The sequence below is a fragment of the Saccostrea cucullata genome, unplaced genomic scaffold (assembly GCF_032062105.1).
Source record: "Saccostrea cucullata isolate Sc308-1 unplaced genomic scaffold, CSIRO_AGI_Scuc_v1 ctg373, whole genome shotgun sequence".
Taxonomy (NCBI): Eukaryota; Metazoa; Mollusca; class Bivalvia; order Ostreida; family Ostreidae; genus Saccostrea; species Saccostrea cuccullata.
This window is the reverse complement of record NW_026928348.1, coordinates 260,012-286,745: the sequence shown is the minus strand read 5'-3', so window position 1 is coordinate 286,745 and position 26,734 is coordinate 260,012. Positions and strand designations below refer to the sequence as shown.

General features: G+C 31.1%; 1 protein-coding gene across 3 annotated transcripts; it reads right to left on the bottom strand.

Moving 5' to 3' along the window:
• Window positions 1-141: 141 nt before the first annotated feature.
• Window positions 142-20,168, bottom strand: LOC134277291 (monocarboxylate transporter 10-like). Of its 3 annotated transcripts, XM_062759608.1 has the most exons (8): window positions 19,988-20,168; window positions 19,749-19,783; window positions 10,701-10,987; window positions 6,134-6,741; window positions 2,917-3,283; window positions 1,752-1,858; window positions 1,292-1,373; window positions 142-1,010 (listed from the first exon to the last, which is right to left on the bottom strand). In XM_062759608.1, the coding sequence occupies exons 3-8, from the start codon at window positions 10,972-10,974 to the stop codon at window positions 769-771; spliced, it is 1,680 nt and encodes a 559-aa protein (XP_062615592.1). In that variant the 5' UTR covers window positions 10,975-10,987; window positions 19,749-19,783; window positions 19,988-20,168; the 3' UTR covers window positions 142-768. The 3 variants fall into 3 exon arrangements, with proteins under 3 accessions (XP_062615592.1, XP_062615594.1, XP_062615593.1); XM_062759610.1 differs by lacking the exons at window positions 19,749-19,783; window positions 19,988-20,168 and adding an exon at window positions 18,407-18,696; XM_062759609.1 differs by lacking the exons at window positions 19,749-19,783; window positions 19,988-20,168 and adding an exon at window positions 11,233-11,489.
• Between the last annotated feature and the right edge of the window lie 6,566 nt (window positions 20,169-26,734).

Genomic DNA, 26,734 nt, shown 5'->3' with positions numbered 1-26,734 from the left:
AGCAAATGCACATTGAATTTTTCATCTAGTCATAAAACAGAGAAGAATCCTACAATAAGGAATGACATTTTATAAAACCTATTCCTAACTCTCAATGCATGTAAGCAACCTTAAGATATAGATTTAAATAATAGACACAAATAGTTTTTGTCATCTATTTAATAAATGTGCAATACACTTGTCTGTGCATTTATGTTCTTTATAAACATTCAACAACTCTAAAATTTTCAAATGTTATAACTCATTTGTGTGTCATAAATGACAACGTTAACACAATTTCACAAGTAACAACGATTTATCAGACCTGCTGAAAGAGGAAATACACAACTCACACCATATGTTTTAAAATCACTGAATTTAGATAAATAAATCTAAAATTGCTTTAAAATAATTTTTTTCTTAAAACAACTAAAATTCTAAACTGAATTTAGACTTACATTGTATAATCTAACATTACTTCTTTGTTGTTTTTTTTTTCAAACAATATACTAGCAACTAAAATCCATTTTGACTGAATACTGGAAACTTAATTTTTTTCAAACTTGGACTGTTTCATGTGTAAAATAGCAGTTATCTTTTTGGTCAAACAAAAAGTATGTAAAGCTTTTTCTTTGGCGTCTTGCATGACTTACGTATACATAATTATGTATACATTTATTTTTTGGCCAATCTACTCAGTTAAGCCTCTCATATTAACAATTCTATAGCACTTGAACATCCATGTACTAGGACCACTAGCACTTTAACAAAAACAACAAACATCGCTAATCAGCTGTTTGATTCCTTCTCTAATAGTGATTCACAATCTTGTTCTGATGTGTCACCTTCACTGTCGTTAGACCTTTTAGAACCGTTGCTCCTGAATTTGATATCGTTGTTTTGCGAATCTAAAAGTTTTTGTCCTACATCAGCAGGATCTGGAAGTTCTACAATGCGCACTACTTCTAGCTCGGAAGTAGTTCCTGAATGACCTCTGACACCGTTTACTTGATTTAATTGATTCAACTGACCTAAAACAAAACAAAATATTCTTCTAATATTCATACATTAATGCCAAATTTCTGAGAACCCCCCCCCCCCTCGAATTTCAACTAAGTCTGACAACACAAAACAAATTTTGATAACAGACTGAAAAATCTGTCGACTGAAATTGTCCACCTAAAAAATAAACAGTCATATCATTTTGGTTGAAAGTTAATAAAAAATTCAAAAGTAATTAAATGACAGAAAGAAATATATGTGATAATAGGATACCTAGTGCTTGATACAGGACTTTTATAATATATCATACCTGATCTACTTGTACTAGCATGGTAAACATCTAACATGGAGATCGAAGCAAATGTGTGGGTTTCTGTTGCAGCAGGGTAACTCTGAAATAGATATATTTCCATGTACAGTTATATGTACAACAATAGTATCATCATATTATCAATCTTATTGCACGTTTCGCATTTATTTGGTAGGGGGGACTAGATAGCATGTAAATTTTGCAGTTACCTCATCTACGAAATGTAAAAATTTGTAAAGGAGTTTCATTAACGAACCAGTACCTCAACTCCTTTTAAATTCTTAAAAGATTGCCAATAGAATTTAAATCTTTTTTTTCATAATACCGGTATTTTAACTTCCGACGATTCAGAAATGAAGAGTAGCAATTTTCCTCCTTAAAATAGTTTTGAAAGGTACATGGCTGAGCTCTCTAAATGAAAACAACGTAATATTTACAGTGTTGTTTTAAAATGTCCTACCTGCTGGACTCTAGGAATTAAACACATCATGATCGCCCCCACGATTGGTGGGACACCAGCAGCTACAAACGCTATTTCATATGAGTGTAGATGATCGTAAAGAAACCCTGCAATGATATTAAAAAAACCGACCAGTTTATAAAGAGATGACTAATTTATTCAAATCGCATCATAGCAGTAGGCAAAAATAGTTTCTTCTCTGTCTGAAGACACGTGCTTATGTGTTTGTGAAACACTGATGCCCCCGTATCGCAGCTGATGGTCAGGTTTTCTCACATGCAAGTCACACTCCAAAGGCCAAGGTCAAAATGTCAAAATAGTTGGTATCTAAAAGAAGGTCTTATTAGATACATTACACATGTGAAATATGAAAACTATAGTGTTCATGTTATGGGCACAGTTAAATTTAAAAAAAAGCAATCAATTTCCTAGGTCAAGTATGAAAATGGATGAAGTATGAAAGTCCTTGAACCAACTGTTCAGGAGTTATCAATTGCTATGGCGAAGGTTAAAGAGTGTGTGTGTGTGTGTGAGGGGGGGGGGGTTGGAAAAAAATGCACCAAACTTTGAGGTTAAGAGGCCAAATTTGGTGATACCCAAAGAAAGGTTTTGACACAAGGGATATACCTGTTAGATATGAAAGTCATAGCCCCACCCACTCAAAAGTTACAGGCAAGGTTTCATTTTTGCGGACAACCAAACAGATAAACAGACAAATGGGCGGACAGGACAAAAACTATATGTGCCTCTAAATCTTCGATTGTGGAGGCATACAAATTAGAAAAACAGATAATATATATATTTATTGAACAAACATAAAAATTGTATGTCTAAACTTGTGAATCAATTTCTATGAATTGAGATTAAACTTCAAGAAAATAGAATGAATTCTCACAAATATTTTAAATTTTGAGGGACCATCGTACTTTATAAAATTCATACACGACATACAAAATTGTGTACTGTAAGAAGAATATTATAGTTTATAATAAAAACATCAGACAAACAAACATCTAGAGATACAGACGAAAGACAAGTTACTGACACATAAGCTCATTCAATCTATAGCTTTTATGTCTTACATTGCATAGTGGATAAATATATGACATAAAATCATTTTCTCTCATATCATATTTTTTTATTTATAAAGGTTATATAAAAGTACCTGCAATAGGTGGACCAACAGTAAATGGAATAGAAAATCCTCCAAGCATGAAACCAATGGCTTGTGAGGCTTCCAGGGGACCAACTATGTCAAACGCAATGGGACCCAATAAACATACGAAGATACCATCACAGATTCCGAGAATGAGACAGATAGCTATAAGACCTTCAAAGCTGGCAGAGAAAGGAATACAAGCTGTTACTATGCCCATTACAACGAATGCACATTGCTGCATGTAGATTCTGTTCACGAATGCCAGATCCGCTACCTTTCCAAAGACGATTCGTCCTACTCCAGAAGTCACTTGCATGCAAGTGATCAAAATAAAAGCATTTGAACCGGGAAAGTTGTCCTGAGTATGTTTGACCTACAATGGAGAAAGTTAAAAAAAAAACAATCTTAGTGCCTCTGCTACATAATTTGTTTGGCTGCATTTAAGTATTTTGAATTTTAAACAGTAAATTCATGTACATAACATACTTTTGATACGCAATTTGATGTTGCATTCCAAAATTTCACCTGTCAATTTTTTTTTAACCGGCTAATTCTGATTACAATTATAAATAAAAACCTTTCTAAGCTAGAAAGTTTTAACATAGATACTGTGGTTCCAACAATTTTCGTGGATTTTGTTGTTGAGGCAATCAACGAAATCAAATGTTCATCGAAGTTTGGTGCTTCCGCTAATAAATCTTTTTAAAAATGACATTGCCAGCATCATTTTTTTTATATGTTGACTGCCGTTTTCCGTACTAATTTGAAGCCATTACTTAAACATTAATTCTCTAGATACTTTTTTCGTTTGTTCGATAATAAAAAGTAGTACAAGGCGGGTGTGACCGGTCAACAAGTGATGCATACTCCCCCATGGCACCAGATCAACCTCTGGTGTAACATTTTAGAGATCCGTGTTTGCTTCGCTCCGATATGTTTTGTTTCAACTGATGTTTAAATTTGCTTACTGTTCGATATCTGCATATTTCATTTTCGAAAAAAAAATAAAATAAATCTCCTAAGGTCTAAAAGCAAGTATTGATGTAAAAAATATTTACTTATATTTTGTTCAATGTTTTATTAGTTTATAATTATATACAAGATGGACTGAATGTGCTCTTCGAGCTGCACAAATTCAATAAATCTCTTATATTTAACATATTGATTGTATACTGTTCAATATATTGAAAACATTCATAAAATGAGAAGAAATTATCGTTGAACAAAAATCTTGCATCCTGAAATTGTTTCTAACTTTGAATTAGAATCACTTTAATATCCAAATGTACTATCTAGATTTACATATATAAAAAAAATAACAGTATTAAAAAAAATACGGAGTATTAGGATACTTCATAATTTATAGTAGGTTTGACAAGGCTACATAAACAAATGTAATCAGGTCAGTGGCCCTGACCCAGATAAAACTCACATTCCTCTTACAAAGCATTTCGTAACATCTAGAGCTCAACACCTATTTTTTAAACAGATAAATTTGATAACCTCCTTTTACAACATAAAAGTAATTACAGGAATTTTCAAATAATCTTTTTGTTGTTTATAAAGTTACATCAGTTAAAAATTCGGGTAAATGCACTTCAATTGGTTCAATAATGTTATCTTGAATATAAGTGTTACGTCTAAAACAAATCAAATACGTAATAGTGAATTTTCTTTCAGCTAAGCCCTTGTATATTTAATATACGAATGTTTTTCATTAAAAAATCGAAACACTATATATTTACAAAGATAGCCTTTCACTCAGTAAAATTAATTTAAAGAAAATAAATCAATAAATTGAAATTTCACAGTTTAAAGGAACTGAGTATAAATGTTATAAGTAATTAATAAAATAAATATTGGCAATAAATAATAGAAACCAATATTTGTACGTTAAATCAAATTCGAATGAGTTGACTATAAAATGGTCCTATTTTTTTAAATTCTGGCAAGGCAATTTAACGAATTGCTTGGAATAGTTTCCTTGGAAAGTTATCTCTCTTATAAAAGGGATATTATACCTTAATAAATAAATATGAAATACATGTATATATGGAGATAACAAAGAGTATTTAAGCTCAAAGGTCCATTCAATCACTACAAATCAGGAGTATAAAGACGTTCACCGCATTAATGCAGTGTAACATAGTTTGAAGTTGTATCTAAATGTCATTGACAAAAATTGACCGTTATCATAATAAATGATGATATCACTTTAGGATGGCTGATTATCCTGACTTTGCTAGACATGTACTGATTCACTATCTGTCGATTATAACTTCATTATGATAAGCCCTATCTCAGTGTACACTAACGACACGAAGTATTTATATATGCATTCACCTCGTAATAGAATTTTCTCAAGCATCCTGTTTAACCACCACCATCGTCACTATTGAACAAGATACTACGTGTCTGACAATTGACATGCGTTTTTCTTCTGTCAATTTTCATTACAAAATTGTTTCTATTGGAGGCCGATGCTGTTCATATGCATTCAAACCATTATTTCTTTTAAATTGTATAAACGCTACACTCAATACTTCTGCTTTATGTATGGTCTTTTTAAAAAAAAAAATTCCTAAGGTATAGTTCAGAAAAGAAGTTTGACGAAAAACGTATATTCATAGATAAGGCAACATTCTGATGGTATAAATAATAATAGAATGTGATGCTCCTTATAATTTTGGTAACAGATCCCAATAAATACCTTACTCATCAAAACATTTGAGAAAAAAAGGCGGTGTTGATATGATTGAAACATGTTGCAAATGACACACATCTCAATTATATCTCCAATTTGATCACTTGACTAAATCTCGTGAGTTGAGTCACATTAGCATAACTTAGTTATCTTATAGAGAAGGGGGTCAAACCTGTTTTTCTTTCTAGTCATTTTAAGTTAACCTCGTGTTTGTTTCAAGCAGATAGCTAATCCCGTGGACAGCCGATGACAGGTGTTTTAATTACTAAAACTACTGTGAAATCACCCGTGTTCGTGTGGGAACAATTTTCCATTTCATAGGTCATCCTTACCCACAAATGTACATATCCTTGAATGTTTAAAAACATTATTCATTCATTGAATTTACCGTATACACGAATTACCAACGCAACTACACGTCCCCATGAACAAGAAAAATTTTGCTTGCCCACGAACATTGGCCCTCCCGAATCAAACTGATTCTACAGGAAAATATAACGTTGATGATTTTATACTTACTAAATGCACAAATGGCACGAAGTACCCGAAAAGCGCTACAGCAAGTCCCAAAAACCAAATGAGATATGCTCGATTTTTGAATATCTTCAAGTTAAGGTACTTTCTAGTCCATGAGCAACAGTCACTAGCATGTTGTACAATGCTCTCTGTTGACAGTGCCAATTCTGGCAGGTTGGTTTCTCTGTGAAAAAGCGGCTTCCATGTTAAAGTACATAACAGAAGCATGCAATATAGTCCTCCCAGAATCATAAAAGTGTACTTGATACCCAGCGATTCCAGGACAATCGGTAAAACAATGGACAGGATGATTGTGTAGATTGAACTTCCAAAAGCTACAATTCCATTCACAATGCCCATGTGCTTTTTGAAATAGTGACCAATAATGACTAAAGAGGGGGAGTAGACGAATCCTCCACCGATTCCAAGAAACAGGCCATAAGTTAAATACAGAAGTTCCAGTTGCGTAATAAAAGCACTGGAGAAAAGTCCGATCACGCCCAAAGCCGCGCCGAAAAATGCAGTTGGTCTGATACCAATTCTGTCACTACAAATGCTGGCAAAAATGCACATCAGAAAAGTAATTCCTGTACAAACAGATCCAACCCATGCTGAAAAAATAAAAGAAATATAATACGTAACTGAACATGAAACAAATTTGAGACAATGAAAAGAAATGTTAAAAAGGATTTTTTTTTCCCATTAATATTTTGTCTAAGCCATTTTTTGCTAATTCGTGAATGTTTACCGACCCATGTACACCCATACTTTAAATGGGTGGAAAAAATATTTTTTTTCAATAAATATAAATGTATTTTTATCCAATTCCAAATATTGTATGAAAAAACATTGTGTATTCATCAACTTACAATATTGTAAATATTCTATACAAAATAGTTCTGTTCAATGCCATTCTTTTATTGTTTTAGATTCAGTTTTGCAAGATGAGAGTAGTTAGAGCGACATTAACTTTGGAACTTTCAAGATAGACATCAGCAAATATCAAGCCAGAGGCTGTTTTTATCATTTTCTGTAACAAATTCCACAAGAAGAATATGCTCTAATTGGATTAACCCAAATGCTTTGCACATGGATTAAAGGTGTACTTTACTACCTCCCTCAGATATTTTTAGTGTATTGGACTGAGTAATTCGACCAAACGACCCACTCCAGTATGTTGACATAACTCTGACACCGACGCTTCCGATTCTTCCAAGTGGTATAAACTGTTCTCCAGTTAACAGGTGAGATTAGTGTCAGCGGAACAATTGACCTTAGACAAATGTTTAGATTTCTGATGTATTCTTTCTGATCATTTACTGATCCAATAATTTTCAACATTTTTGTAAGATTGCAGATGATTTACAGTGTGAAATAAAAATTTTGAGTATTTGAATAAACTATAGTTCCTTGAAGAATGCAGGTAACGTTTTTTTCCTTGCAAGATAATCAACATGCACTGAATGTGGGTGACCAGTTTGGCAAACAATTTTTGGGACATATTGACGTGTTATGGATTTCAGCATGCTATATTACTGTGCAATACGATTGACTTGTTTCCGTAGTTCATTTCCTGAAAATCTGAAAGTTCCATACCAATTCTCGAATATTTTATAATGTATAAAAACTATATTTTCTCTTTTATAGATTGCTTTAATCAATAAAAATTCCCCAACTAACTGATAAAAGTGAATAACGAAAATGGAACAAATTTAAATAAAAAGCAGGTACTTTTTTTTCTCAAATTAACTTTATTGAAGAAGCAAATAAATCTGATGGATGAAATTAAAAGTATTCACAGCAGACAAGAAATCCAATAAAATTATTAACTTTTTTGTGGTTAAAACAGTGACCCGGTAAACATTTATATGTATATTATGTATCTGTTTATTTAAAACACTTAGCTATAATAAAAATTTGTCATAAAAAAGGAAGAAATATATATAACAAAATCTCAACAAATAATGCAAATAATGCATGTTTAATTGTAAACATGCTGAATATATTAATTAAAGTCTAAAAGGAAACTCGATTGTTGATCATTAAGATACATGTACAATACATACTCAAATAGAATTTATCTCCATTATAACAACAATTAAAGGTATATTTTAAATCAAATATACATGTAACTTTTGTGCACTAAAAGGGGGAACATCCTAAATGTGTATAAAAATAATTTAATCAGGTGAAGTATTTTAGTTTGTAATATATTATATAAATCATGAAATACAAAGTACACTTCGCATGTGCCTCTATTAACCTATATACTGCTGTATATTTTTAACTTAATATGACCTCTTTGCACTAAAACCATCTAAACAGTTATTATTTACTAAAATAAATCCACTTTAAGAGAAGGAAAAGACGCAGAATACCCAGAAGACACAGAAAACATTTCTCACGGTTGCGAACAAATGTCAATTTCACATATCATATAAAGGGTCGGTATCATAAATTTGCTGAGGATATCGTATCAAACGGGGTTGTCTACTGTCATGTGTCAGTTTTATATATTTGTCAGCCTACTAACATTCAAATGACTAATTCATATATCACTCAAAGCATTGGTATAATTCAATAGATGCAAGTGTTTCAACAGTAAACTGCGTAAATCAGCTGAATATCATAACGAAAGTCCTTGAAGATTTTTTTTAATTCAGTATGCATATTTCTTTATTGAAAATTCATTTTTTTGTTGTTATTTTTTTGTTTAAATTAAAGAAAAACATGAGCATTTAATTCACTTACTAAGACCTTGATTCTATCAAATCACTGAAATATTCTCTGAGAGACTATTTAGAATTTGATTTTTTTTGTGTTTTAACTCTTCTTTACTCTTTATCTACATAAATAGAGTCGAGTCAACAAGGACCTCTGAAAAAGGATCATGGATCAGGTGTCATAAGGGAGTAAGTACCCCATATTAGATATTGTTACTAATCTGACTAAATGTAGTACTATGGTCACAGATGCTGATTGAGCAGAAATTTTTAACAAAGTTGTAGCATAGCAAGAATGTTTAGTTGTATTTAAATTTTCACCTCGTGTGGTATGTTCAAAACCTTGTGTCTTGAGCAGAACATTAAGCACATGTCAGTTTAATGTGTAATTTTAACCGTACAGATTATATTTCATGGTCATATTAGTAGAAGTTTTAAGTTGATTTTCTCCATCCAACTCTAAATGGGGTTCATATCCATGATCCCTCATTATTCATCTTTTTATTATGTAAAAAAACATCTGACATAAATTTTCAATCAAACGAATGTTCACATTAAAATGTAAAATGGCATCATATCTCTTCTTGTCATTAATACCAAGAGCCATATTAACAATTATTTAATGTCTTGAAAAACAGAGGTATATAAACCAACCTTACACAAATATTGATAGAACAATATCAATTTGGAAATGGTTAAGTCTTTTAGATCAGTGACCTTTGTGATTTGCATAATGCCTTTCTTTCTGAACTTTTATGTAAAATATATGCATTGGTCTAATTTATAAAACTGATTTATATCTTGGGAACTATTTGAAGATTATTCAACTGAATACACTTGAGATCTAAGGTATATTCCAGTATTCATTGGATAACTATTTAAGATCGTTTGTATGGCTGACTCTTTCCAATGAAAATTTTGACAGATTTGATATTAAAATAAGCTGAAATTTCAGTAATTTACTATTAAGAACTTTAAAATGATTCCAATATGAAATAAAAGTATTATTAGTTAGGGCACACAACACATCCACACAGGTGACAGAAATATGTGTTGAATAAAAAATTCTTACAAAAATGTACTCATTCTTTATGATCTGTTTATGCAATTTTGGTTACTTGTTGAGTGGAAACACAAAAGGATTCCAAATTTTTAACATTCAAATAAAACAGCCGTTAGTGTACATGTGCCCTTACTCAAAATACAACTTAAATTCAATAAAAATTTGGAAATGAAAAAACACTTGTTAGCCACAATATAGGCAATCTTTGTGCATGTGATTACTTTAAGAAGTTTTGAATATGATATTTATAGAGAGTCTTCTTTAATTTAATAAAGTTTTGTTTTGAAGTTTATGACTCATCAAGTGTTATATATATGAATTTCAATGAAGTTGTTTATCATAAATGCTGCACTGAAGCATCAATCAATGCATACATATAATGTAAACCAATCCTCCACAATTAATTTACTAGGAAAGGGATTTACACATTTGGCTTCTTTAAATGCATTCACGTATCAAACTTCTGCACTCCTTTGTAGATAGAATTAAATAGCTCAATACCTTGCAAGATTAGTTTAAAGAAATTTTCACAAAAACTACATGAATCAATAGTCGAGTACATAAAAAACAAATATATATGATTTCACTATCTTACCTTCATTTGAAATAAATAAAACAGTATTTCAAAATCAAATTTAAAAAGTTTTTTTAACTCCTATATAATTATATAAATAAATGCATTTTCAGCAAACTTAAAACCATTTCACCTTGAATTCAATATTTGTTAACCAATACGCAAAATCCAGAAAAAAAAATTCTTTGCATAAAAACCATTAATACTTACATGTTTTGAAGGCAATTGCATGATCTCCTTTCGCATACTCCTTGACCAAATAAACATATATTATGCCAAAAGTGTTGAGGATGCTGAAAGCTGTTCCGTTAGTCAGGAGCGACGTGAAACACACGACCCACCCCCAGCCCCCATCAGGGGGGACAAACTCCTCTTCATGGGGACCTTTCCTGGGGGGCTGATCTGTACCTCTGGATGTATCATATTTTGGAGTGAATTCAATTTCAATCCTTGGATCTTTTTCCTTATTTTCATCCTTGGCCATCTTGGACTTTTTCCTGCAACAAAACATCTTTTTGGTTAGAAAATAACTACTAAGATATTCTCTTACAGTTTTTTTTTTTTTTCTGAATAACTTAGCACAATGTTCCAAAAAGGAAATTAAAGCAAAATTTAAAATATAAATTTGAAAAGGAGTTTTGAATCATATTTGCACAACAACAGTCATCGTGTTTTGCATTTCCTTACTGACAAAGAAAAACTTCATCCATACAAAAGGCTTCAAAAGATGAATAATGTTTACAGGTAAATTACAACTAAATCCAATCTTCAAAGTGATCTGCAGCATTAGCAAATAAACAATTTGAGGTTTAGAAGGCTCATGCTTTTTGCTCTGTTCTCAGGTAAATGAGGAAAGAGAGCTTTAAGGCTACATACCTGTCTGTTCAAACAGTAGATACTGCTGACACTTTTGTGTCAAGTATCCGGAGTATATAGGTACATAAAGCAATGATAACAAACAAACCATACAGTACCTGAGGATTGGGGGAGAGACCCCGTTCCCATTGTAGGACTGCTATTTGTAATATTTAAAGAAATTTTCAGAGAACATCTTAAAGGATGGCAAATTTAGTTTACTTGTAACCTGGTTATGTTCTAAACATGAAGTTTTGAAGCAAATTACAAATCCTTAAAATTAATTTAGTCACACTTTGATTCAAAAAGAAAAAGTTACAAACTTTTCTAACATTTGCAGTTGTGTATGATTACAAGTTAATCAAACATCTACTTTAATGCTAATTACATCTGAAATTTAAACTTGCATATGAGAAGTTTTTATTCTACATGTACCTCTGTACAATATGACAACATATGATATATGTATATTTAAATTACTGTTATAGTGTTTAAAAACTACCTTATATGAACAGGATGAATATTAGAGGGGGGGTTGGTTCAAAGGATCAAAATCAACAAATCCATCAAATACTAGCATTGATATTTATAAAAAAAAATTATTTCCTCTTCAAATTACCTTAACACCTGTAGATGTCTTAAAGACTTTGGCTTCATTTTAATTAACCAAATTGTTATTGCAGATACTTCATTAAAAATCAAGTTAATGTCACAAAAAGTTAGACAATAAACAACTAATAAATTGTGACTTAACTGGTTTAAAAATGTACAAATAGCAAGGAAATGGGAGAAAATTAAAAAAAATGATAATCATAAAATGGAAATGTGCAATTATACCTTCAATGAAAAACATGCTAGTGTTACATTCTAGGAGTATGTCTAATTAATAAACACATTTGTATATACATGTAAATGTGCACACAATTAACCATGTTATTTAATTAATTTAAAAAGCATATAAAATATAATAAATCAATTATGATATTAATAAATTGTTTTTGAAATAAACAGCACTGTTCCATCAATTATGCATTTGATGACATATTCATCAATAAATTTCATTTTACTTTGAATGTTTTTTCATACGAATGTAAATATAAACAGTTTGAAATGTATTTCTTTGTTTGTTAGCATGGTAATTAATGTCGCAGCTATTGCAGGAAAAAAATACATAACCCGGCTTATGTATTGTTAATCTGCAACAGCTGCGACATTAATTCCAGTACTAACAACCAAAGAAAGCGTTTTATTTTTTTTTAATGAATAATATTATTTAGAATTACATGACATATATTTATATATATCATGATGTGCATAAAAAAATCATATATACAATATCAAATTTAAAGCAATTATTTCTTTAAGTTGCACTTTTAGCTAGGTTAACCATTCAGTAAATTTACCAACTGTATAATTTTTAATATCCAAAGATATGCTTCTAGTCTGGTCCTGATTTTTAAAAAGAAGGCTAGAAATAACTTCTAACGGCAAACAATTATTATTTGGTCCAGCATAGTTTTTTAACCTATTTCGAGTATGCTGAATCCGAAAAAATATGCTGGCCTTCATGAAAATGGCGTTAAGGAGGTCAAAATGGCGATTCAAAATGGCGGACATCGAATTTTTCCAATTTTCTCTTAATGTCGTTCAAAATGGAGAAGTAATGAGTGAATATCTAACTGAGTGTAATAAAACTATAAAAAATATAATAGAATGCTAACATTTTTAGTCTAACTCAGAAAATTTGGTCGTTTCTACACTTAATTTGAATTTTCTCAGATTTTTTTGTCTATTGTTTCTATATTCTTCTTTGTTCAGGACCTTACATTTGCAAGTATTCATACACTGCAGATTTGTATTTTTCTTTCTACATCTCACTATTCTACAATTGAATGATGGTGCAGCTGTAAAAGTCAAAATGGCGATTCAAAATGGCGGATATTCATCTTTTTCTTCAAATTATTTAATTCTTAATGTCGTTGACAAAGAAGAAAGGATTTGTGAATATCTTACTGCGCATAGTACAGCTATGTAAAATGAAAATAGAACACTAATTTGATCACTTTAAATCGGAAAATTTAGTCGTTTAAAAAAATTTGTTAATTAGCTCAAAATGGCAATTCAAATGCCATCTTATACACTCGAATTTCGTGAAATACCCAAACTGCCTAATTCTGGTTCGTTTTGCAGAAAATAAATTACAGTTTGTTTTTTTTTAGTTATGAATTATGTTCAAATATGCAATGAAAGTTGGATGATATTTTTGTTAATGACTTAGGATTTTTATAACACGGATTTTTGTTCAGTTACTTCTATTGTTTAGATAAATTCTTGACGACAATTCCGAAGACATTTTACCTATTACCTGTCTCACCATGCTTCTTCATATAAAAAGTTAATAATATCATACAATAATTGCTGTTTTGAGGACAATATGAAAATTAAGCTACCCCAAGAGCAGTATTCCCCGAGCATTAATGCGAGTGAACTATCAGTTGTTGGAAATTCTTGATCTATTTTTAGTCCATAGTTTAAAAAAAAAATAAATGTGCATGTTTATGTGGAAGGTCTAGTGCAACATAACTTTTGATTTTTAAAATGATTGACCACGACAAATTAGAGGGCTAGTGATTGTTACATCATATAAATCTGAATATATTATAATATCGAAATAAAAACATATTTATTAAGAATTATCAGTATAATATACGTAAACCATAGATTTTCTTGATTGTCCAGCTCTGATTCCGTGTCCCTACATTCGCATTTTGTTATTCTCAGTCAAAAATTCAACTGCATTCTCAAATATTACATGCTGTGAACGGATAATTTTGTATTGAACTGTATATATAAATTTAAAAGTTTTGAAATTTACAAAATCTGAAAGAAGAAAATGTTTTTGTTCAATCCCCCTCGATTCTTGACACAACCTTAAAGTATCCTAAAAAAGAAGTGTGGATCAAGTTGCCTTGAAAAGTTCTTAATTGAAGTGTTCAAGAAAATGTTGTCCAGAGAAGTGTTGACTAGATCGAAATCAAGAATGGCTTAGGCCTATTGGTACGAAAGCTTGTAAGTGATAGGAATCACGAGGAATCTGCAGGCGCTCTTAAATTGCATAATTTTACAAGTTTTCTCACCAAAATATGCACACAATGTGATTCCAGATGATAAAGTTTGAGATTTTTCTAGCTAAAAGAATGACCTTTCTACCCTAAAAGACAACAAATCTATAAAGAGGTCTCAAAATAAAGAGCTAAATGTCTTGAATATCAGAGATTTTTTATACCCCGCTTGAAAAGCGGGAGGTTATAGAGTAATCGGTATGTCTGTCCGTCCGTCTGTTATCTCTTATCGCAACTCCTCTCATACCACTGAATGAAATTGGATGAAACTTTCACAGAATGTTTATTACATATTGCCATTGTGACCTCCTATTTTACTTTTTGATCCGAGGGTTTCCCATAGCAAAACATGGACACTTTCATTATATTTATATGGGAGACGGGGGTATCATTTAGTGAGCTAATTGCTCACAGTGCCTCTAGTTCATTTTGCATAAGGTTTTGGAAAACAAAATAGACTTTAAACATTTGAACATAAATGTGTTGCTCCTTGAGTGTTGGTTGATTGATTGTATATTGTTTAACGCCGAGTCGGCAATTTTTCAGCCATGTTTCGCCGGACTATCAGTTAAACTAATTGGTTTTTGAAGGATTTTGGTTTCTCTCGCGGCCCCCAGTGAGCTTACTCTTTTTCGAACTACAGAGAAACGATTTTTTACGTGCCGAGGGGGTTGTCATCCTTGACACGGGGCACCATTTTACTTAAGTGTTGAAAATACCAAAATTTCTTCAGTTATATTTGATGGTGTGCCGAGGGATGTTGAGGTAGAAGTGCGAGTTGATACATATAATGACAGGATTCAGGAGTGATTTTAGGTGGACGGGGGCTCAAAGGCTTTGGAACACGGTCAAATACGAAGGGGGAAATTTGGAAACTCTTAAGTCGAGTTTATTTTAACTATTTCCAGAAAAATTAATCTTTTCAAGTATTTTTTGTTTGTTCATATCTAATGGACTAATCAATCTACTATACATTCTATATAAATTAAAAACAAACTGTACTTTATTTTCTGCTAAACGACTCAGAATTAAGCAGTTTCTACGAAATTTAAGTGTACAAGACGTCATTTTGAATCGCCATTTTGAGCTAAATAACATTAACACATTTTAAATTTAAACGACTAAATTTTCTGATTTAAAGTGATCAAATTAGTGTTCTGTTGGCAGTTTACATAGTTGTACTACGCTCAGTAAAATATTCACAAATCCTTTCTCCTATGTCAACGACATTAAGAAATAATTTGAAAAAAAGATGCTCTTTTGAATCGCCATTTTGACTTTTAACTTGCAGCTGCACCATTATTCAGTTGTAGAATTGTGAGATGTAGAGGAAAAAAATTACAAATCTGCAGTGTATGGATATTTGCTAATGTAAAATCTTGAACAAAGAAGAATATAGAACAATAGACAAAAAATCAGAGAAATTTCGAATTAAGTGTAGGAATGACTAAATTTTCTGAGTTAAACTAATAATGTTAGCATTCTATTATAATTTTTATACTTGCATTACACTCAGTGAGATATTCACACATTATTTCTCCTTTTTGAACGATATTAAGAGAAAATTAGAAAAATTTTATGTCCGCCATTTTGAATCGCCATTTTGACCTCCTTAACGCCATTTTCATGAAGGCCAGCATACTTTTTCGGATTCAGCATACTCAAAATAGGTTAAAAAACTATGCTGGACCAAATAATAATTATTTGCCGTTAGAAGTATTATTTTCTATAAATCGGACCAGACTATTCTAAAAAATCTCTCAACAAGTAAAATTTGAATTAAAAAAAATAATAAAAGAATTAATCATGCATGTTAAATGTATAAATGAATGTGTCTCGATCCAGTTACTATCTGTATATACATTTATATCTGCATGTCAGAGTACATTTATAGCTTCCATGTGTTCAGGTAATATATATAATTTCAAAAGTAAGTCTTGTTCATGTAATTCTCATAGGTCATAGCTTTTATCATTATTGAAAACAATGCACTTGCATGATGGTTCTGGTAGTGTCCTAAAATTTTAACAATACATTTAGTGGTACTTAGTTACTTACATTTTATTAAATACGGCATAAGAATGTGTAAAATTTAGAATTTCAAGCAGATTGTGAAGTCCTGAAATATACTCATCTTAGGCCATGCAAAGTTAATTACTTGGTTCTCAGGCCTTTTTTCAAGAAATATGATGAGGGAGGGAGGCATGTTTTTTCTTTTTTATTGCCCCCAAAACATGATGAGGCAGCTTTTTACATTGTACAAAACCTCAAAAAAAGATGAGGGAGGTGATTTGGTGTTTATATTTTATTGATTTAGCAATAAAAAGGGTCAATGAGGCACCCTTGGAAGAGATGAGGGAGGGCCTGAGAACCAAGAAATTAATTTTTTTTGCCTTATAATGTGGATTACTACGATATGCATAACATTTTTTTATTTATCTATTTCCTCGTAAAAACATTGGGAAAGGCATTTGTGATGGTGGAATGATTCCTTACAAATGTATAAAATGTTGAGTTTTTCTGGATTTTTCATGCTTAAATGTCTTTCATGAGTGTGGCTGCATGTTTTCATTAAAAAAAATATTTCTTACAATCAGAACTTACTGTATACAGATTGAGTATTTTTACCCCATATTATTATTGACCTTTCGCACTTGTATGAATAATTTCGTCCCATCTCAAAGTTCTGTTCAAAAATCTTGAATTCAACCAATCTTAATTCGCCTACTTGTTTCAAGGACAAAAGGAGCAAATATAACCAAAATAAAATGCAAAATTTCTCTGTATATATGCAGTATAAATCTAATATAATCTATCTGACTTAATCTGTCAATAAAATATACGAGGGTTATCCCAAAATTCCGTAGACAAGCATTGTTTTGTAGGAACCCTACGTCATACATGAATGAAACTTCGTATATAGATTAAACAAACACTATCTAATAAATTTATGGACAAATATGGGGTAACTACACAAATTATTCCAATTTAAAAGACACATTTCATTGTCTGGTGTAGGAAGGCGGCGCAATACCCAAAAGTTGCAATTAAAATTTGATATATTATATTTAAAATCCTACGGAAAAGTAATTACTACCCTATATTTTTTTTAATGGAAATAAAAATTCTTAATATTGTTTTATTAACTATATTTCCTCAAATTTTGGTGTGTATGCTTCAATAAATATGAATTTTATAACGTTTTGTATACATGGGGTTAAAATCCGAATTTTTGAAAAATGGCGGCTGCGTTGGCCCAGGCGGCGCACTGGACTATGATCAAGTGTTTTGATCCTGAATTCACTCTTACAGAAATATAGCAGTCATAAATGTTTGGTAGACTAGGAAACTTTTTCTCCTCCTTAGTATTTAAAAAGACTAAAACGGTTTCTCTATGTACATGTCAATAACAGTAATTAAAATAAAAGACAGGGCTAAGAAATGGGCAAGAGTTCCATTTTGCAAATCCATTAGAGAAAATAGACGAAAAGCCCGTAGAAATATAGCGTTTTCAAATTATTATTATTTCATACCTGTTCATGCATATACTTTGTTTACATATTTTAATGTTTGATCATATCATAGTAATTAAGATATTTTACATTTATAACTATAACCGTTTCGTTTAATTTAAGAATTTGATTCTGGTAATTGAAATATTTTCTCAAAAAATTTGAAGCATTGACATTTGTATTTTTTGACGTTGCAGATTGCTCCGGGTGTTAGAGAACTATATCACTTTAAATTTTGTAACTGGTATCACTTTAAATTTTGTAACTGGAAAAGTTTTCAAGTTAACATGATAAAACTTCGTAATGTATCTGCCAAGAATACGCTTTATCCACCCTGAAAATTGTATAAAGATACATTAATTTCTTTAAAAGATATGAGCTCAGTCTACGAAATTTTGGGACAACCCTCGTATGCATTAGCACATACCTTTAATTAAATCAGTTTTCAAGGTGACAATCACATATTATCAAACCCACTCCTTGAATTCCATCAATTCTTATTTACTACATGTGTGCATATACAGCTGTAATATTGCATTCATTGATTGCATATTTATTTACATTTCTTTATAACAAGGCAATTATCTTCGAGCAATTTTTATCATAAATGTTACTCTATAAATGTTTCGTGCATAATTTTCTACAGTAACTGTAGATATTAACCTTGACAGCATTACAGTTATTTCATGTCATTCAGTATAATTATTGTATGTTGTTTGTTTGCATAATATTCATAGTTAAAAACATATTTTGAATCTACGTTTATTCAAAATTGCTTTGCTTTTCAAGTTTCCTGGAGCAAATTAATTGTTAGTATATATCATTTTTAGTAACCAAATTTACAATATGTAAATACATTGTGATGCACATGCCTTTTTCATAGTCTGGTTGCATTTGTCATTATCAATTATGTTTTAAAGTGTTTTTCCCATTATTTGATGTGAATATTTAATTAAATCCCACATACATAGACATTCAATGGCCATTATTGTGCTTTCAAGTCTTTATATTTGGTACAAATATCTTAACATGAATGATGTCCTTTTTTTTTGAAAAAAGGTGTCAAAAGTGCTGCAAAATGGACATGATAGTAAAAAAATGCTGTTAAGCTTTTATAATACCTAAAAATACCTATAATACTATATACTTTATAAACTGTTCATAAATTTGAAAAGCTACATGATAGCTACAACCCCCCCCCCCCCTTTCGATTAACAAAAATACACATTTTATTCTGTGAAGACTATTGATGACTAAAAATTTTATTTCCCAATTACTTTAATTAGCAGTGGGTCAATAAACAGTTGTTTATATGTGATATGTGTACCAAAGAATTGACGTAATTTTATACTATAGCATGAACCCTTTTGTTTTCCCCATTTTAAAACAAGGAAATAAAAAGATAAGCTATTTATAAACATAAACAGCTAGAGTACTTAAAAAATATCAATTTTTATGCATTTTTCCTTTTATCTAAATTCAAATGACACATTTTTAACTCATTTATTGCTGAATGTTAAATAAATCTGACAGGGAAAAAAATATGATTATCAAATAAATGTCTTTTTCTATTACTATAACTATATCATTTCCACAATTTTATAAGTTCTTCGAATAAATTTATGAAAAATAAAATGAACATATATGTTAATATGGTGAGCATGCAACATAATCGTGATACTTTTTACCGTTAAACGTGTACTTTAAATAGACCTACTGTTGTCCTTAAATGACCTATAAAAATACCCCAATGTAACGATTGCACTTACCCAAAATCGTCTGCTAGCACTAGATCAGCTGCGGCCTGAAATCATTCATGAAATATATATTAGTCTCCATTTTACGCTAAATTCAGAGGTGTAGAAATAATTTCTTTTCAAAACAGTATATACATGAATGGAATTCTACAGTGCCTAATATGAAAACTCCTGACAGAACAATGGATACAAAAAATCGACGCGAATCAGCTGATTTATATGATTCATGAAAACAAAACGTGCCTACTTACTGCTCACAGCGGAAGCGGCGACTATTTTGCGTTGTCATGTGACAACAATAATTCGGGACAGTATGTTGATTAACGCTCTGTAAACACTTGGCACCAAAGTACCTTCTCCCCTTCAGCATCTCTTGATCTTGACCCACTTCTGTTTGTTTTCTTTGGTTGCAGCTCATATCGCAAAAGACGCAAAAAGAAGGATTTCGATCCCGACGTAATGAAAAAAAATCGGAGGAAAAATGTTTCAATTACAACACTTACAAGTTAGATATGTATAGCAAATAAATCTTCAAAAATGTGATTAAAAAAATATTCCAGTGCTTTACTTGAATTTAAATGCATGCGAAGTCAAAAATGATTTGGGGGAAAGTGTCCATGCCAGTAAAGCTACAAAATGTAAATTAATAAACTTCATTAATAATTCATGAAATGTTGAGCAGAAATAATATAACTTCAAAGAGTGATTTGCCTGTTTATAAATCTTTAATCTCAATTTGGGTCTCATATATATGCAAACACATGGATAAAAAAGTGATAGTCAACGAACTGCATGTAAAGATTTTATACTGACATGAACAGAAATGGACACTTCAAGTAATCAGTACTTAGTACTGACGTCTGGCACGGGTCCCAGCCTCTACATGAGATTAATACAAAGAGATACATGTACGTGGGGACAGTTTCTTAAAATCTAAATGAATTCCTTATACCCATAGTAAAAAAAAATCAAAATATAGCAGATATATCTACATATTTGAGTGCACATGTACCAAAAAGCAATTAAGGACCTCAACAGAATTTGGATTGTTTCTATGATTTTGGCCTCATCCCTCATCCACACCGCCCACCATAGTCTCGAGCAAAGGGGAATAAAACATCCAACCTAAACTATTGATGAATGCGTGTCCAGTTAAAAACTTATCAGTCAACAAAAACTTTGATTTTAAACCTCTTGCAGAACTTAAGGGAGATGTTGATGGGAATTTTACTTTTCTTAAAGCATGCTGTCTAAAGGAGTATTGATATGTACATGTACTTTTTATGATCCAAATTTTGAAACACCACTTTTCTTTGAAAATTGACAAAAACATATTGATGATATGCTATATAACTGATAAAATATACATATCATACATGCATGCATGTATTTTGTCAATTTTCAAAGAAATGCATTACAGAGTATTTTGATCATTTTGTGAATTCAATCTATTTTAAATCCAGATTTGTATTATTATATAATAATATATATATTGTAAATTTACAAATACCCGAGAGAAAAAAAAATTTAAAAAGAGAGAGAGAGAGAGAGAGATTTTTTTTTGGAAATAATCGAAAATAATTGATATATTGACCCTTTCATTAAATAATTTTTACCATATATTAATATTTAGCGCTTTATGAATTCATATATTATTATTATTTCAAACAGTGCTTGACATAAAAAAGAGCATATATAGATATTCATGGAGAAGAAACACTGTAAACAGTACTGAAACAAAGTCGTGAACTTAGAGATTCACGTACCCTCTTGCCAGGATTACAGAAATTAAAAGTGCATGTATCATAGATCAGACGACTCCATAATGTTCTTTTAACTTTCTGTATAGCTTTAATGGCTATTATGGGAGTTATGGAAGGTTAATGCGACTCTTTACTTCATGACGAGATTTGTCTATAGATTATATATGTATTAAAAATGTATAGAGGTTGAGAAACAATATGCAATTCCAGTGTGCATGTACAATTTTGGCAACATAGATAATATTCCAGATCAGATGCATATGTTTCTTTTACTGTTAATGATCAGTTATTTTAAGAAACTCTGCTTTCAGAAATACTTCGTATGCATCATACGTATAAATCAAAAAGAAAAGAGAAAACAAGAAGAGAGAATTGATTTAATAAAGTTTTAAATTATTGGAAGAAAATCACGCTAATGTTCGTGAAAATTATATTGATGAATTATATAGTAAAAAGCAAGAATTAGAGAACATAGGAAAACAAAAATTACAAGTAATACACTGTATATCAGAAGAAGCGTAAATGGTTGAAGAATGCAAAAAACTATCACATTATTTTTGCAAGGTGGATTTGCATATTTTTCACATTTACGGAGTTATCGCGCATAGCATCAATTCTTTGGTGCATGTGCAATGATGTGTTTAAAAAAAAAAAAAAAGAATTCTCATTCCAGTTGCATTGCTTATTAGTTTTCAATTTCAACTTTTGAAATTAAAAATAACCTTATTTTTATAAACATCTAACTTCATGAAAATTATATTCTTACTGAATCCATGTACAATGCCATTCTTCGGAACATGTCAAACATCATCAGTGTTTGTAAATTTAACATGGGCTCGAGTTCTGTTCGATCATAACATTGCTGAGCACAGACAGACAATACTGGTGAGTTGATTTCACTTTCTCGAATCAAATACTAAGTACATGTACTATGAATTTTCTGATGCACGACATATATAATCTTTTTTCCTTACATTTTAAGGATATTGTTGACTAGGAGAAAGTGTAGGGAGGTTTGTCAATCAAACTCATCCAGAAATTCGTAGGTTATTAATTTGCTGACAAAAGAAGTCTCTAAAAACACTTATTATTTTACGGTGTGATCAAAATGCTCTCTCGTCAAACATATGTCATGATATGATACTAAATTTTTAGGGGGAAAAAACTTACTTCAGAACTGTGTTCAAATCCCTTTTAAATGATTATATATTTTACACAAAGATAAAACACAATTTAAAATCAAAACGAAAAATATTAATAAAATAATAGCTCAAATAATTACAACTGATTTCGATATTTAAATTCAGACATGAGACCATTAATAAAAAAAATATTAGAACTGTTTTGTTTTATATATTTTATTGTAAGTAAATATATTATGTAAATGTATACAGCAAAGTAATACAAAGTACAATAGCAAAGAATACTCAAAAATCAAAATTGAATATATCATAAATTGACTAGTACATGCATATCTTCGGATCGCCAGAACACATTTTAAGGGGAATAACTCGTCTTTGCTTCATTTTGAAAGCTCATATCTCCGCATTTAAATTATACAATTCTTACAAATCAGTTTAAAATCCAACCCTCTGTCCGAGGAATTTTTTTGTCGGATTCATATACACAGTCAGAGTATTAATTTTTCGTTAGACTGAGAATAAGTCCATTCCGTGCTACCCTCCTTCATTTCAATGGGTTCTAAATCTTGATGAAAACTTGGTCTACGTGAAGGATAAGAAGGAATTAAAATCCTATCGTATTCCTCGTTCTCAAATAAGTTTATTTCACTTTTACTTGGTGAAAAACGAGGCAACACTGTCTTGTCACAACTCAGTTTTGTTACATCATCACCTGGTGCCAACTGATGATACATGTATTGTTGGTCCGAACCCGGTGCTATTTCTACATTACGTATCCTGTTCCGTTCTTTATCCATATCACAATCTACCTTTACAGTTGGTGTACATGCTCCATTTTCTGGACAGTCATTTAGTACATACATCAGATGTTTTATATACAAGGTAGACTTCTGAAGAATTTCCAGTCTCCCCATTTTCTTACTCGTCCATTCAACCGGAAGCTTTTCCTTGAGTTTTTGGATTATAACGTTGATGTGCTGTACTCTTTTTCTCTCCCTGGAATTACGTTTCACGCTACATATTGTGGTCGACATTGTAATTCTCATCATGAAGATTTTTAACTTGACTGTATATTTATACCCAAAAAATAATCATTATCGAAGGCAATTCGGGATCATCATTAGCATCTATGATAGTTTCATAAATGGATCAAAGAATGGATTCCGATTTACCGTTAGTAGAAGTAGCTTAATTATCACGGAAAAAAGAATCGTTTTGCCGATTTAAGAAAATTAGCTACAGTTTGGTCTAAAAATAAAGAGATAAATACATAATTTGACTCTCGAACACACGACATAAGAAGAGCCTTCGAACACCGTGTGAAAAACAATGGCGCCAGCGTGAAGCTCATGAAATAGGAACACTATCTTGGTGTTTTCCTATCGAACAGCATGTGGTCAAATGGATTGTTTGCATGTTTTCTAATGAGGCTAGAAAATAAGTTATTATACATGTACAAAAATATGTCTATACACAGTGTATTTATTATTCTAATTTGGTATTTTATTAATAACAGACTCTTAATTTCTTTACGTGTGGCGAGCTATGCAAGATGACTATAGCTACACATGAGCCTGTATCTATACGTATCAAATATGTGCTTTTCTACATGTAAAGATATGCCGTATAATATTAATAGAGTTTTTTTTATCTTTTTTACTCTCTCTCTCTCTCTCTCTCTCTCTCTCTCTCTCTCTCTCTCTCTCTCTCTCTCTCTCTCTCTCTCTCTCTCTCTCTCTCTCTCTCTCTCTCTCTCTCTCTCTCTCTCTCTCTGTAACCATGTAAATTACGTCCATATATTTCTTACACCCCAAAGAAAAAATCCTGAGTTTAATAAATATTTTATTACACCAGTCCTTTTTATTGATAAAAATCTAGTTGACTTTAAAATGTTTAAAAAGAAAAGAAAAAGTAGGTCTAAGTATCGGAGACAGTAAAGGAGAAGGCATTAGTTAAGGATTTAATTAGATTAAACATTGAATTCTTATAAATCACTTCCCCGTCAACGAAAAATATAGAATGTTTGTTTTCAATTAACTTCTCTTGATTTTATTTTGATAATCCATGATAGGGTAGACACACCTATTTATAAATAATGTTATAATGGCAAATCAACAAATAATGATATGGGAATCACAAATGGAGGAAAATCATTCAATAGGTACATGTTCGGTTTTTTTTTAACTTTGAATGCCAAGAGCTACATATATCCGTCTTTGGGATTAAATGGAACCACACGGCTAATGAACTATTCTTTGTTACTTGAAATATTGGCTGCATCCTATCAAGAAAACTCTCTCTCTCTCTCTCTCTCTCTCTCTCTCTCTCTCTCTCTCTGGTAAATAATCTCCAAATCGTTGAAGTCCATTGATATTGAAAAAAAATCCCTAATTATTGTTTGGTAAGTACATATGTAACAATATAAATAATATGATATCTGTTTGTACATAGTACCAGAGAACAAAATAATGAGGACCCATAGCTACGCCAATTAGCACGAACCTATTGACATACTTTATTGTATACATTTCACAATGTCGAATTCATCAATATTTGTTCGCTAATCGTGCAAGTTAAAAGAAGAAATATTAGTTAAAGAAACTTCTTAAATTCATGCCCTACTTTATGAGTAACAAAAGAAGAAACCCTAACGTACCTAGTTAAATTAAATGTTTGCTCCTTTAAAAAAAATAGTCAATCAATATTGTTTTAAAGGGGATTTAACAAAATTTCTCAAATTGACGTCATTAACAAAAGAAATATAAAAGCTTTACACTTCATCGTGTTTTAACGAATCAACAATCAACTTACTACTAAAGTAGGTGAATAATAAAATGCCGGCTGATGAATCGAACTTGATGAGCTTTTAATTGTGTCAATATTTTGTCCTAATTGTTCAATTTGAAATTGTGTGAATGAATATTTACTATGGGCTTATAGACATCACAGTGTATATTGTAATATGCCACTTTATAAATGCTGAAATTGTTCTCTCTGACGTCACCTATTCTGCATACCTTTAATATTTTGTTTGAAGTATTTATGTGAACTTCGGGATCAAAATTAATAACATTTTTCTGAATCTCTCTCTCTTCAACATATGTTCTATACTTTAACTTACTTTGATTAAATTAAATCTATAGTCTCAATGGAAATGATTCAATATCTTTGTTATAATTGCAATGAAATTTATTTACGTTGTCTGAAATGAAAGAATATCACAACCGTATATTTATATAATAGTGTTGCATTATGCATGTACTATGCCTAAATAGTAGGCAGGGTTTGACACATGGTGCACGAGCCGGAGGCGAGTGCACTATGTGTCAAACCCTGCCTACTATTTAGGCATAGTACATACATAATGCAACACTATTGTTATTATTATGCTGACTGTTGTAATTATTTATGCGGCAATCCATTTGACTTTTTCCTGAAAATATCGGTGCTAACACAGCGCACTTGCAAGAACTCATTCAAAATCTTCATGCTAAAATTGGTTGCATGCTTACTTATTTTGGTTATTAGTATTTTCTCTAAATAGGTCGGGATTTTCTGTCCCAAAGCAACTCATCTTTATTTTCTGTTTTGTTAGTAAGATTTATTTGTTTGCAGACGTCGATTCTCATTGATAATTTTCTTTTACATCCTTCAATCAAGCGTCATATAAAAAAGCGTTTTAATGATCCTATGAAATCAGTTCATCTAACGATCTGTATGTAATTAGTTTGAATCTTTGTTGTACACATTAATCCAAGGTTCCTTAGAATAATATAACTGTTTTCAAATAATATTAGTCTATTTTCTCCTTCTTGTGTCAATTGTATAAATTAAGATTATATATATAATAAAATTCTACCAATTGGTGATCGTCTCTGTGGCGTAATCGATAACGCATCGGACCGACACTCTCATGGTTGTGAGTACGATCCCCGGTGTGTGCATTGAAGAATTTTCTTCCATAAATAAAGCCGTGCACTATTTCAGCATAGTATGCTTACGCTATATAAATCCTTAGACCACTATGCGAGAATAGTAGGGTAGGGGTTATATAGAGACAAACTGACAGGAAGCATAATAATATAAAATAAAA